At 31.3% G+C, this 14425-nt stretch overlaps 2 protein-coding genes across 2 annotated transcripts in view; both read right to left on the bottom strand.

Annotated features, from left to right (window-relative positions):
• Positions 1-5476, bottom strand: part of LOC134718644 (uncharacterized) — a 33590-nt gene extending 28114 nt beyond the window's left edge. Inside the window, exon 1 of the mRNA XM_063581291.1 lies at positions 5365-5476. Within this exon, the coding sequence (XP_063437361.1) occupies positions 5365-5374 (10 nt within the window). The 5' untranslated portion in view covers positions 5375-5476. The remainder of the gene's footprint in view (positions 1-5364) is intronic.
• A 3828-nt stretch (positions 5477-9304) lies between these two features.
• On the bottom strand, positions 9305-14425 carry LOC134719506 (uncharacterized). Its single transcript, XM_063582500.1, has 4 exons — positions 14221-14425; positions 13459-13551; positions 11750-12007; positions 9305-9541 (listed from the first exon to the last, which is right to left on the bottom strand). The coding sequence occupies exons 1-4, from the start codon at positions 14261-14263 to the stop codon at positions 9426-9428; spliced, it is 510 nt and encodes a 169-aa protein (XP_063438570.1). The 5' UTR covers positions 14264-14425; the 3' UTR covers positions 9305-9425.

Genomic DNA, 14425 nt, shown 5'->3' with positions numbered 1-14425 from the left:
TAAGGTAAGGTCTGCATGAAACCTGGATTTTTTTCTTGGTGATATTATAGCAATATGATGCATCATTTTGTTCAGGGAGGAAGACTCAATCATTTAATTTCATCGCCCGTCCCGTTTTTTCAGATGAAAAGCTCAAAATTCCGATTTTTTTACGATTTTTAGGGGAAAATGTATTTTGAATTCTTCTGAAATAATAATGTATGTGAGTGAATATAAAAAAATAAAATTGAATAAAACATGTATAAATAATGGTGGTTCATTCATCAATAATAAATTTGAATTAACAATATCATAAAAAAAAATCCTAAAAACAAGATTTTTTAATTTTTTGGTAAAAAAATCCCGTTGCCATGGCAACAAAAAGCCAAAAATATCCCTTTTCCGGGTCCAACGTTTTTGTAAAACTGTGAAATTAAGGAATTAACTATTTGCATTAAATGAGCTAATAGAATTGGTATGTCCCCGAACTCGTTTTTACGGAAATGGCCGTTATATGTGTTTAGCTTGTCATTTCTGTTAAACAAAAACATTTTTTTTTTGTTGATCTGCAAGGAAGAAAGTCATCTTAAATAGCATCTTTTTATAAAGAATCATGTTGTCTTGTAACACTTTGGGATTGACCATAATCAATGAGAGAAAACAGTGATTAACTTAAAAGATCAAGGTGTGAGCCAAGGCTCCGTGTTGAAGGCCGTACTTTAACCTATAATGGTTTAATTTTTAAATTGTTATTTGGATGGAGAGTTGTCTCATTGGCACTCACACCACATCTTCCTATATCAATGTAGGATCAAAAAAAAAAAAACTTAATTCAAATAGTTTGGGGGTGGGGATGGGGGATAAAAGTTGCTGCAAGTTTTGTTAATTTAACATCGATTCTACATATATCCATATCGGTTAATCAATTTTCTCAAATTAAGTTATGAGGGGGAGGGGAGGGTTAGTGAACAAAATATGTGAATTAAGTTGTTTTTTTTTGTATCCAACATTAAAATTTTGATGTGGTCTCTCAACTTTTATGCCCACAACTATCAGTCGGAAAGGGGGGGGGGGGGGGTGTTTAACTTTAATTATACTTGTGTAATACTTGTATACAAGATTCTGATTTTGAAGGAAATGCTTATATTCTTTCAGTTCTTCAAACTATAATATTTTAAATCTTAGAAAAGCATTGCTCCATAGTCCCCATGTTTGGTAAATTGTTTGTATGCAGCAATTGGATGAAAAGACATCAGTTTTGACTATAGTAAAGTCTGTTACAGCAGCCGTGTTTATTCCATTCATTTAAATCTAGACATCAACAAATGTTATTCAAATATGATCAAATATTTATGACTAAGCAGGGGAAAGCCTTGCAGGAGAAAGATAGATTACTGGTATGATTTGTGTAATTGTTACACATGATATTCAGATTTGGGGTCTTTGACCAAACAAACAAACTCCATGCTCCTGTGCGTGATAAAAGACGAAACAGACGATGGCCTTGGAAAACAAATGACCAGCCGTATATGTATTGTTGATATTTAAAATACGAAATGCAGTTATGTAGACCTGTAATATGAAAATCTTTCACACTTTAATCAATTAAAATCAGTTCAATAAAGTTTACAGGAGTAACGGCACTGTAGTTGAGGAATCCCCATCGTCAATTGGCATTTTGATGTTCGCAAATGCACTTTTACTGTCCACGCGTAGGGGAGACAGTAAAACGGAAATTTGCGACCGTCAAATCAAAATTGATCGTGGCTTCTCTTTAACCATAGTTATGTTATTCCGATTATAATGCATTACACAAAGAAATAATATGTTAGAGCTTGGAATAAATGGATGATGTGTCCATACAGGAAACTGATAATGCCCCCTCTTTCATAAATATGAAACATTATAAAGCATTACGTATAAATTTTATAGCATTTGGTAAAAGCAAACTAAAGTTGGAAAACAGAAAGGAAAAACTCAGAAAACGACCTCATAAAAATACTCCGAGCGTACGGGGCGCCGAATGGGACTCTTGTGGTTTTGTACAAAATTCAATTCTGTCATAACAAAATCATTTTTGTCTTACAAAACTATGTGCTACAGACTTGTTTTGTGAGAACTTCAATTTTGTGATGACAAAATTCATTTGTGTAGACATAATTCATTTTTGTAGACAAAATTCATTTTTGTCATGACAAAATTCATTTTTGTAGACAAAATTCATATTTGTCATGACAAAAGTCAATTTTGTCTTAAAGGTATGCAAATATAAACATATTTGCATACAAAATTGACTTTTGTTACCTGATATGGAAATTAAATCACAAAAGTCAATTGTGTACGGTAAGATTCAATTTTGTGAGACAAAATTGACTTTTGTGAAACAAAATTAACTTTTGTGAGACTAAATTGACTTTTGTGAGACAAAATTGACTTTTGTGAGACAAAATTCAATTTTGTCATTTTTGTTGAGACAAAATTCAATTTTGTCATTTTTGTTGAGACAAAAGTCAATTTTGTTAATTATGTTGAGACAAAAGTCAATTTTGTAAATTTTGTTGAGACAAAAGTCAATTTTGTTAATTTTGTTGAGACAAAAGTCAATTTTGTCAATTTTGTTGAGACAAAAGTCAATTTTGTCAATTTTGTTGAGACAAAAGTCAATTTTGTGACTACAAAATTCATTTTTGTGATGACAAAATTCATTTTTGTGATGACAAAATTCAATTTTGTAACAACAAAATTGACTTTTATGAGACAAAATTGACTTTCGTGAGACAAAATTGACTTTCGTGAGACAAAAATCAATTTTGTTGAGACAAAATTCAATTTTGTTGAGACAAAATTCAATTTTGTTAATTTTGTTGAGACAAAATTCAATTTTGTTAATTTTGTTGAGACAAAATTCAATTTTGTCAATTTTGTTGAGACAAAATTCAATTTTGTCAATTTTGTTGAGACAAAAGTCAATTTTGTCAATTTTGTTGAGACAAAAGTCAATTTTGTGTAACAAAAGTCAATTTTGTGTAACAAAAGTCAATTTTGTGTAACAAAAGTCAATTTTGTGTAACAAAAGTAATTTTTGTGTAACAAAAGTCAATTTTGTGTAACAAAAGTCGATTTTGTATGCAAATTAGTTCACAGAAACCAAACTAAACTAATTTAAATACAAAATTGACTTTTGTCGCTCAATTTTCAAATTAGGTAACAAAAGTCAAGTCTGTGTAACAAAAATGAATTTTGTCATGACAAAAGTGACTTTTGTCCGCTGATAGATAATTTTGTATGACAAAATTTCAAATTTGTAGTATAATACAAATTTTGTTAAACTGAACTCATTTTTGTTGAACAAAAGTCACTTTTGTCCGTACAAAATTGAATTTTGAGTACAAAACCACAAGAGTCCAATTCGGCGCCCCGTAGAGCGCTGTCACTACTTTATTATGATCTCTTATATATACGGTGAAAGACTAAAAACTAGCAATTTCCAGGATTTTATAGTGAGTCCGTGCATGTGTAAAGACACATATAACCATCCTCGTTTTTAGATAAATTGATTCAAAGTTGAATGATATGCATAGAAGTTTGTTTGATAAGAGGTTGTAAAATGTCCAGTGGCAAATACTTCAGGCATGTTCAGGACGACACAATAAAATAGTTGTTCTTAATGCATCCATAAAAAAATACTATTAGAACACTCCGTCAGTTGTAAAAGTGATTGATAAAAATAAAATACATTTCGAATGATGTTAACGTGTGGGTTGTGTGTGTATTTGCGGAAAAGACCAAGTTCAACATTCTGCCATTCGTAAAAACTCTGCAATAAAATTATCTGAGAATATATGCATTCTCTATAAGTAAAACACATGGCGCAGTTTTTATGGCGGGAGAAAAGAGAAATGGGACGGGAGAATGGAGAAAGGTATCCCCTGTCCGACCATTCATAAATCTAAAACTGTAAAAGTGACGACATCAACATTCAAACCTATTCTGTGTTTTTGTGGTAATTGGGACATTTTTCTCTTTTTTTATTTAAACTCTTTTGACGATCTTCCAGTTAAAAATGTCTCTTACTTCATTTTAAGTTAAATTTTTACAAAACAATTGAAAATTTTTAACCATTCTACTTACTAATGAATCCGCACTGGGATTTTAAAGACTCACATAAAACAAAATTGTAACAGCGGGACACCCCCTGGAAATAACATTATAGGCATCGAGATAAGTAAAGCTGTTCACTAAAAATTAGGCAAAGTACAAAATCATCTATGTTATTGATTTCTGTGGGTTATTTCTTTTCGAATGATATGCATAACATGGATATTTATGGTATAGTATAAGGGCTTGAATTTGAATAACCCGCCTTCTAACCTATATTTCCAAAGTGACACCAATATCGTGCGCAACGTCAAAGCAAATTAACACTAGTGATATTAAGGTTCCTCTATAAAAATATTAGTAAATAAAATGCATAATAATTGTATGCATTTAGTCAGCAACCATTTGATTTTTCGCGACAAGTCAAAAACAATATTTTTGATTCAATTTTGGCATTACATATAGGATCATATAGTGGCAGCTGAGGGTAAAAACAAACATTTCTTTTTTTCAGAATCAAAAACAAATTATTTTTTTCTTCAAAAACTGGAAACACACTTTTTTTCCAAAAAAAAAACCCATAGCTGTCCTCCCCACTTTTTATATCTCGTAAATTACTCAAATAATCGTTTTGCATTCCATGCATTCATTATAAAATCATAGATACAGTTATATTAATTGTGTGGTTAACTTCTTTTAGTGGTGTCCAAACAATAAAATTTGAAGGAAAAATAAAACCTAACAGTCATATATTTTAAAGAAATATAAGTTAATTTCCTCCTTTAATTAGGTTTAAATAATTTCATTTCACTTGTTTTTGATCGTTGCAAGATTAATACAAGCTATAATTGTTTCCCAAATAAAATTTTATATTCTATTAAAAAAGACAAAACTTTTAAAAGTGAATTCAAATTTTACAAACCATTTTTAAATCATACTTTCCTGCAATCTTACATAATTAATGTTAGCTGTTATTCAGCTTAATTAATAAAGTAACATGGCATTCATTTTTAATTTTAAACCCGTTAGTGTACAAAGGGAAGCAACTTTAGTTGTTCTACGTAGGGGTAAAATTGGCAGGTTAATGGTGCAAAATCAGCAGGTGCCATATCAGCAGATGAGTGATCTAGACCCGTCTCAAAATATCCGCCATTTTCTTGGATACTTCAATTCAAGTCTGTGTCTAATTCATTTATTATTATTTTCTAATCACCTACAATTAAATCACATGCCTAATGTGGTGTTTCTTAAATCATCTGTCCGTATATATTCTTATTGCTAACTTACCTGTATACATCTTGAGTGTCTGTAGTAGACTGAAATTAAATACGTTAACAAACAATTTAGAATAAGTGCAAGTAAAAATAGATGTGGAAATTTCCTGTCTGGGTTATTCTTGTGCTAAATTTAGAACACGCGTGATCATATTTATGGGGCTCTGAACGGGCCATAACAAAACACCATATTATGTAATTTGCAAACCAAGGCCACATAACTGAACGGTATAATAACAAACGTAACAGGGAAATTTTCTGTCCTAGCTATTATTGTGCTAAGTTTAGAACAAGTAATCATAATTAAGGGGCTCTATACGGGTCATAACAAAACACCATATTTAATTTGCCTATAACGGTCACCTGACTTAGCGGTATAATGTAAAAGTGTAAAACTGCTAAGTTATAATTATAATCAATAAGGGAAATACTAAAAGGATTAATGTATACGATATATTTAAATCCCTATCTTTTGTCTATCAGTCTAACATAATTATTGTGATTGCTACTAATGAACTGACCTACGATTCATTTAAGTTATATAAATATTATATACTTCTAAAGGAAGGTGTCAAACGCGGAGCTGTGTTTGATGAAAAAAATAAATAGGTATTTAGCAGTTTAAGTACAAACAATTGCGACATTGTATTTGCGGTTTTTATAATCATTTCCTTGATTATCGAAGTTCCAAAACATCCCTAGCCCTTTCTTACTCCCTGTTTAATTGTAATAAATCGATTGAACGAAAACAAATCCGGGTCACAAAACAAAACCGAGGGAACACGTCAACTATAATAGGACAACAATGGAACGTCAGAAACACGGAACAGCTACAAAAACAAACACGCATGGACAAGGACTATTTGATAACAACTGCCATATTCCAGACTATGTACAGGGCATGTTAAACAAAAATGTGGCTTAAACCTGGTTTTATATCTAGCTAAACATCTTACTTGTATGACAGTCACATAAAATAGAAATGAGCATAACATTGGTTGAACAGGCATAAAATATGTTCAATGTCCGTGAACGAAAAACAAATAAATAGAAACAACATTCACTGCACTAAGGAACATTTGGAGACATGTTTACACCGTACCATCGACACGCGTCATTATTTTTTCAAAACCTTACGCAAGCAATCATGTAATGAATTTAGTGTTACTTTGTTTTATTTTAACCAAATTCAATATATAAAATTGGAAATTCTTATACAAAAAGGTTTTTGATCGTTACATTTGTAAGAACTAGTAATCTTTCAAACCGTAATTTAAAATTATTTTTCTTGAATTGGCCGGATTTAGTTTCAAATTTTCATTACAAAATTTTGAAACAATACAATAGAGTGCCGATTTTGCATTTTATTTAGTCCAATTTTTCAGCCACCAGTTACAGATAAGATGATAGTTACGAAATATTAGATCAATACGCGTTGTCATTCACCTGGCCAGATTCATTGTTATTATGTCAGGCATAGAACTAAACGTGTCTCAAACTTTTCTGAAGTGTTTTCAAACGCGCTTGTAACGTATGTATGTTATGCGTGCAGCGAGGAGGAATACGCTTCAAACAAGCTAGAGCTAGCTGAAAATTTTTATGCTGCATACAAATTGCTGGGGTGTAAGCGTTCACCAAGCGTATACCTTTGAATTTCGACAAATTTTAAACTGATGAAATGCGCGTGTAGCAATTTCTTAGCGTTCCTCTTGCGCGGCAATTCCATTGTAAGTCTGTTGCACGTAAGTTTTCACGTCCAGGTGTAACGCCGGTATTACAGTTGAAGAAGCGTGCGTCTGGCGTTTCAAATTATAAGCCTTCTGCCTTTGATAACTATTCTTGTTTGTTGTTGATTTATTTCAAATGGTACGTAGACATAGAATACATTCTATTCCGTCGTATTCAAAATCAAATATAGACGTATAATTTTGCACCATGTTTATAACTTTAAAATGTCAATACAATACCATAAATGCATTAACTTCAGTCTTAAAAATTGCCCAGAAATATATGGATTCCCTTCTTCTTGTAAATACAAATTATCAATAAAACAATCTTACATTTGTGTACGCCAGAAATGTTATATTTTTAATCTTTGCAGAGCAAAATAAAAAAAAAACGGTTTAATAATGACAAATATCAGTACAAAATATGGGTTTATATACATTTAGTATGTAGTTAATTTAATAATGTTTAGTACACTGAAAAAAAATCAACAATATCTTTTTATAAACGATAAGGATAATTAAAAATAAAATAAACAATTTTATATCTTGTCCTATATAAACACATTCATGCATGATCGAATCCGTCGGGTTTCAAACAATATGTTTATTTGTCGGTTGTGTGGTGTGATGTGATTTATTTGTCTTTATAATAAAGATTCAACACCTAAAATGTATTTATAAATCAAATACCATTATAATATCTGGCCTTATGCAATTTGATGATATATTTTCCAGATTATTTTTTCAGTCTGTTCACAAATAATACTTCATTTTAGAAAGAAGTTTTTCCAAATGAAAAATATTGAAGAAGCATCCAAAATGACATCAATTTCCTTCCTTACATGTTTTTTTTATTAAATAGAGCAACATAGATTGACCATGATATGACTTATCCAAATAAGGAAGTATTACAAATTCTTTCGTATTATGAATCACTTAAATGATGATAGTTAGTTCAAAGCAACAGTTGTATACAGTTGTTCAAAAGTCTTAAATCGAATCAGAGAAAACAAGTCGGGGTTGCAATCTTAAACAGAGGAAAACAAGCCAACTATAAATGGAAAACAACGAAACAACAAAGCACTGAAGAACAACAAAAACAAACGACAATTAAACACTACATATCAGAGAGACGAAAGATACCAAAGGGACAGTCAAACTCATAAATCTAAAACAAACTGACAACACCATGGCTAAAAATGAAAAAGACAAACAGACAAACAATAGTACACATGACACAACATAGAAAACTAAAGAATAAACAACGAGCAAAGAGAAAACAACTGCAAAATACCTGACTTGTTACTGGACATTTTAAGACAAAATAGTTTGTTAAATCACTCAAACAAATCAGTACTTGAACCACGTTTATAAAAACTTAATGTACGAATTAGCATCGACTAAAACACACAATATCGATACATGATTACATGATAATATAAAAGCTGAACAACTTGAAGCCGACAACAACCGTCTTCGTTTGATGCTGTTTTGAGCCATTTCAAGGAAGAGTACAATTGACCAGCTGTATCAGATATTATGGTCTTCTTTTCAAAATCCCCTAACTGTATGAAAAAAGGCCATAGATCGGTTCAGTTAGTTCAAGGTGCCAGGCATATGATTCAATACGCAAGCCACGCGTTTCATCTACATAAGATTCATCAATGACGCTCATAACAATTGATCATGCAAAATACCAGGATTAAAATTTTTAAATTTACGCCAGACGCGCGTTTTATCTACAAAAGACTCATCAGTGACGTTCAAACCAAAAAAATGTAAAACAAAAGCCAAAAAAAGTACGGAGTTGAAGAGCATTGAGAACCACAAATTACTAAAATTTTGTCAAATACAACTTAGGTTATCTATCCTGAGATAGAAAAGCCTTAGTATTTAAAAAACTGAAAGTTTTGTTTACAGTTAAGTTATCATTGATAATGATAACTTAAGTCAACACAGACGTATTGACTACTGGGCTGGTAATACCACCAGGGAATTAAAACGCCACCAACAGTGGCATCGATCCAGTGGTTCCAAATAAACTCATCATAGATTTTAGAACAGTCTTAAACATTACGAAACAGCTAAGCATACGTCTTTTAATAGAATTTATGTCTTCCTTTGTGTTATAATTATTTTATACTATAAGCACGCAAGAACTAAAATTTTAAGTCTTGATGGAAATATATATATACTATTTCAATTTCGTTACAATATTCTAAGAAATTGATTTGTTTGAGACGTTGTTGGTGATAATTGATCACAGTTTAACATTGCACATTTTATTGCAGTAATTTTATTCATGAAAATGAATCCACAGTATATATATATATATCAATTGTGTCGTCTACATGCAAATGATAATAAACAGAAACATAGACAGTAACAATGTGTGTATTCCTGACGTGTAAGAAATCCATTCACTGTTGTTTCTTTTCTGTTTACTAATGTGTTCATTTGATCCTGAAATAGATAATTAATTTACAAAATGCATGACTTTATGTGCAGTTTTATATCACAGTTCAAAAACAATGTGTATTTCATTTATTATAGGACATTGTTTTATAAATGTAAATTATTTATTTGATTTATGCACATATGTTTATGTATTCATGTGTACTCTGAAATAGCAAAATATCATCGAATTTCGTTCTCTTGAATGGTGATGTTATCTTTCTGCCATTTTTGACTGGTACCCTTATGTATCTTATGTTTCATTTTACTATAATCAGCAACACGATAAGAAAGAGTATAACAAGTGTGACAATTTATAGGTATGCTGGGATTGGTAATAAAAGGTGACAGGCCTATTTACTTATTCTTCTCGTATAATTTATGATGTCATGATTGTAAACATCTAATGAGATTGTGCTTGATTTTCATAAAATGAAGACGTGGTCTTTTGGTCAGCTTCATTGTGGTGTGGAGCTGGCATGTCAGTAAGTGCTATTAGTCCTTTGGTAATTTATGTTGATCATTGTCATTTTGCTTAGTTTCTTCTGATACATATTTAATATTGAACTTGGACTTCTTCAAAACGTTTTTTTGTTGAGAGTTTTGCTGTGTATTTGTTCATTCCACATTGACAAGAGATATGATGTAAGGGTTGAGCCTCTGGCTCTTCTGCTCTTTTATCGGAATGTTGTCTCTTTTACAACACAATTCCAGTTTCTTATCTCAATTCTATATCAATAAAACGACAATTTTTTGTTTTGTTCACGCATCGTTATCAATATAATAGAGTTTGATGCTATCTGCATATAAGTGTGAGGTCTAGCTAGTGATAAAATCGGGTTCATTCCACCATTTTCTACAAAGGGAAATACATGTACCGAGTAAGGAATATGACAGCTGTTGTCCATTCGTTTGATGTGTTTCAGCTTTTGATTTTGTTATTCCATTAGTGAATTTACGCTCTCATATTTGGATTTATTATATCATTTTAAGACACAGCACAGTAGACAATGTTAAATTATATCTAAATATGGTATGCATGGTACAGAAACAGTTAAAAAGGTCAACTAAAAATGGTTTGTAAAATAAGTTCCAATAATTATCAAGTGATTTACTTAACATGACATATGTTTTTAATATTCTTTCATCTTTTATCTTTGCACTGTTTAAAGACACAGAGTAAGCAGTTACAACCTACTTTCTTTTCGTGCAATTCAAGTTCCTTTATGATAGTATATGTGATAGTTTGCAACTTATCTCTAATGTTAAAACTTAAGGAGGCTCGCGGGTATAAATTTTTCAGAAAAAAATCAAACATTTATTTTTTATTACAAATTTTATTTATTACCATCAGAAGTTGTTACTTTATCATATGGTACAAAAATTATTCCAAAAAATCAATACGTGTTGGCCCCAGGTGACTTTTAAAATGTAGATATCATTGAAAAAGCTCCAAATTATCTCCCTTTGGTGCAAAACTGCCATTTTTTGGCATTATAATTTAAATATCTTTTTTAACTCATCGGGGACCTATATTTTTTATTGTTATTTTCGAAAGTGCTGTACATAAACTAAATAGTTGTAAAATTTTAGCCATTTCTGTAATTTAGTTCTTTTTTAATTTCTATATTACCGCTTTTTCTCCTATTAGTTCAACAGAAAAAATGGACATTAGCAAAAATGTATGCTTTTTTTGAATGCAGATTGTGCGCGTAAATGAACGGTGACCCCATTTTTTTATTTCATTTTTCCATTAGGTATAAGATTTAGTCAATTTATAGAAAAATATAGCGAAATCTTATATTAAATAAAAAAATGATTTAGACCCGCGAGCCCCTTTAAGGTGGTACCATACACTTTCACTAAAACAAATTTGGCTCGTTTAATTTTTATAAAATTTTGACAAAGTATCTACTTTGACCCTTTGACAAAAATATAAAAATTTCAAAATAATTTTAACCAACCGTTTTGTCAGAAAAATTACACTGGTTATATAGCAGTTTGACAAACACCAATTTTGATCTTTGAAAAGCTTATCATTTCCTTTACAACACAACGTAATTCAAACATTCAGCTGACTTTACAGAGTTATTTCCCTGTAGTGTTGGTATCACCTTATACTTTAAAACAGTATAAATATATTCCGACATAACAACAACCAGATTCTTTTAAAAAATTAAAGAATAAAAATAAAGTATCCTCATAATATCTTCATACCTGCCAATACAATGTCTGACAGCTTCTTTTGAATGACATTTTGTGTCCGCACTATTTCATTGATTTGTTTTTGAACCTCGATATATTTTGTGTCAAGTTTCACTATATTCGTCCTGATATTTCTATTATAAGTCTCTATTAGTTGCTGTATATCACTCTGTATTTTGACCTGGTTTTTATACATTTTTGTTAAGTCACTGACACCCACTTCCAGTTTTCCGATATTTTGATTGAACATATCTGTATAATTCTTTAACACTATAAATAGAAATGAGATATAAATAATGTAATTATCAATATATCAAGTTTTATTTCATTTTCTACCAATGACGCGTATTTTATTGTAAACCTCACAACTTGAAGTGGATTTTATTTTTTACATCTCTTTTACTTCCCATGAAACTACTTTATTTACACCTTCATTAATATACAAACTGTGAGTGATTGAATATTTAAAGAACAATAATGACATTATTAGACCATAAGACAGTTATCCAACGACAGTTTAAAAAGACATGCATGTTTGCGCCTGTCTCAAATCAGGAACCATTTTAAAAACATTGGTTCGAATTCGACACGGCTGTAGTTTAAACCCACGATCTTCGCCACTCGAGGGGAACACTGGACAACCGAGGCAGTTTAAAAACGACACACAGAAGATTGTAATGTGATTCAGTATACTGAAAGAGATCCGAAAGATACCAGAGGGACAGTCAAATGTATAGATCGAGAATAAACTGACAACGTCATGGCTAAAAAAAGACAAACAGACAAATAATAAAACACAATACACAGCATAGACACCTAAGCAACACGAACCCCACCAAAAGCTAAGGATGATCTCAGGTGCTCCAGAAGGGTAAGCAGATCCTGATCCACATGTTACATCCGTCGTGTTGCTCATGTTATTACACACCCGATGAATAGTCTAATTCGGTGGGTGACATTCGTGAAAAGGTAAGGGGATTTGTAGTTACGACATAAGGAACATATTCTATATCATAAGTGAAACGGTTATTCCATAACAATCAACCAACTCATGGTGGGGTCCATTAAATCTACGAAGGGATGATTTCAACTTCACCATTTGGAACTCTTGATTTAATAGCTTCCTCGTGAGCAAATTAAATTGAACTCCGAAAATCATCAAGTTACATTTATTCATACAATGGTTGTTAAACGTTAGTTAGAAATGATCCATATTCAAACATTAGTTTTGTTGATGATGTACGAATAAGAATATTTGTGTGTATTAATGGATTTGTAATTGACTATTTCATGAGATAGCACGAGACAGCAGTTCGAAAGATGAACATAGGTTACAGATCGGGTCACACTTTTTAAACCTTTGGGATTTTCCTTTTTTCACTTAAATGAACACAGTTTGCAAAGAAGCATTAATAGTATACCAAGTTTCAAAGTCTCTAGTTTGATGCTTTTATCCAACCCAACGTTGCAATGTTTAGAAAAAGAGATGTTTGGGTGCAAAGGGTTCGACCGCATTATATCAAGGGATTTAGGCTCAAACGAAAGGTGTAAAACAAACCATTCAAATTTAAACGTAGAAAATGTATACATAAGTTATATTACGTTACATTCGCAATTATCAGGACACCCCTTGTTTATATCAAAAATTGTCATCCACCTCCACCCCTTTTCCATCACAATAACAAAAATTGACCTCCAATCAAAACACGTGTAAAACTTACTGATGGCCATGTTATTGATGTTTTCGTTATGTTTTTCTTCGTCTTCAGATTGTTCAATCTGAAATCTGTTGTGCAATGAACTGTTCCTCAATACTGTAAAATTAATAAAACAAAGGAAAAGTATTAAAAGTACCGTATGTGTTCAATAAAAAAAATTATGTAACAACAAACCAAGATTGAGAAAGTAACAAAATACTCGAAGAAAATCAAGCCTTTAAAAATATGGTTGATTTCAAAAGAATTCGCTTTGCTACAAATTTCCTTTCTGCTTGCTTCAATATAATAACACTTCAAAACTTTGAAATTTGTAATAGTTTTTAAAAAGAAGTTCATCGGATGATACAAAGAGCTTGTTGGTAAATATGCAGTATCAGCCTCACCGATAATACATGATGGCCTTTTAACTATAGATTCCAGACACTGACTTATTTACACAAACATGACGTGGTATAAATTTCTTTTTATTTGTCTTTGTACATTTTATCCTTCACTGTTTTGTCCATTTTTGGTTTATATCCTTTTGGCTTGGCTCGGAATGTACACATCCTGCTGTTTTGTTATTGTACATGTGGTATTGCTATTTTATGTATTCTTGTCTTTTATGTCGATTTTGCTTATGTGATTAGTCTATATAGTGCCCACGTGCCATTTTGTTTTTCATTGCTGACATATTTGTTTGTTTTATTCGCTTGCTATTAAAATTGTCCATAAGGTTAATATTATATAATATAACATGTATTATACTTCAATAAATAAACATACCTGCATGCTCTAGTTCTACACTCAAATCTTGAAATTGTAGCATAAGGTATATGCTCAAGCCTACGGACCCTAGACATGATGTTGTTAATAGAACGAGGAAAACAATAAACAAATTCCATCTGATTTTTCTACTACAACAACATGACTTGTGCTGTTTGGATTTTTGTGAGACCCAATCAGATGTGTTGCCTATATCATCGTCATG

This window comes from Mytilus trossulus, chromosome 5 (genome assembly GCF_036588685.1).
Source record: "Mytilus trossulus isolate FHL-02 chromosome 5, PNRI_Mtr1.1.1.hap1, whole genome shotgun sequence".
NCBI lineage: Eukaryota > Metazoa > Mollusca > Bivalvia > Mytilida > Mytilidae > Mytilus > Mytilus trossulus.
Note: the sequence above shows the minus strand (reverse complement) of the source record. Positions and strands in the feature narration are given on the sequence as shown.

Excerpts from the sequence above, each read along its gene's own strand:
- LOC134719506 (XM_063582500.1), bottom strand. The coding sequence starts at position 14,263 with ATGCTACAATTTCAAGATTTGAGTGTAGAACTAGAGCATGCAG. Across the intron at positions 12,008-13,458 it reads CATCAATAACATGGCCATCA|TGTTAAAGAATTATACAGAT; the intron begins GTAAGTTTTACA and ends TTCTATTTATAG. Across the intron at positions 9,542-11,749 it reads GTCAGACATTGTATTGGCAG|GATCAAATGAACACATTAGT; the intron begins GTATGAAGATAT and ends TATCTATTTCAG.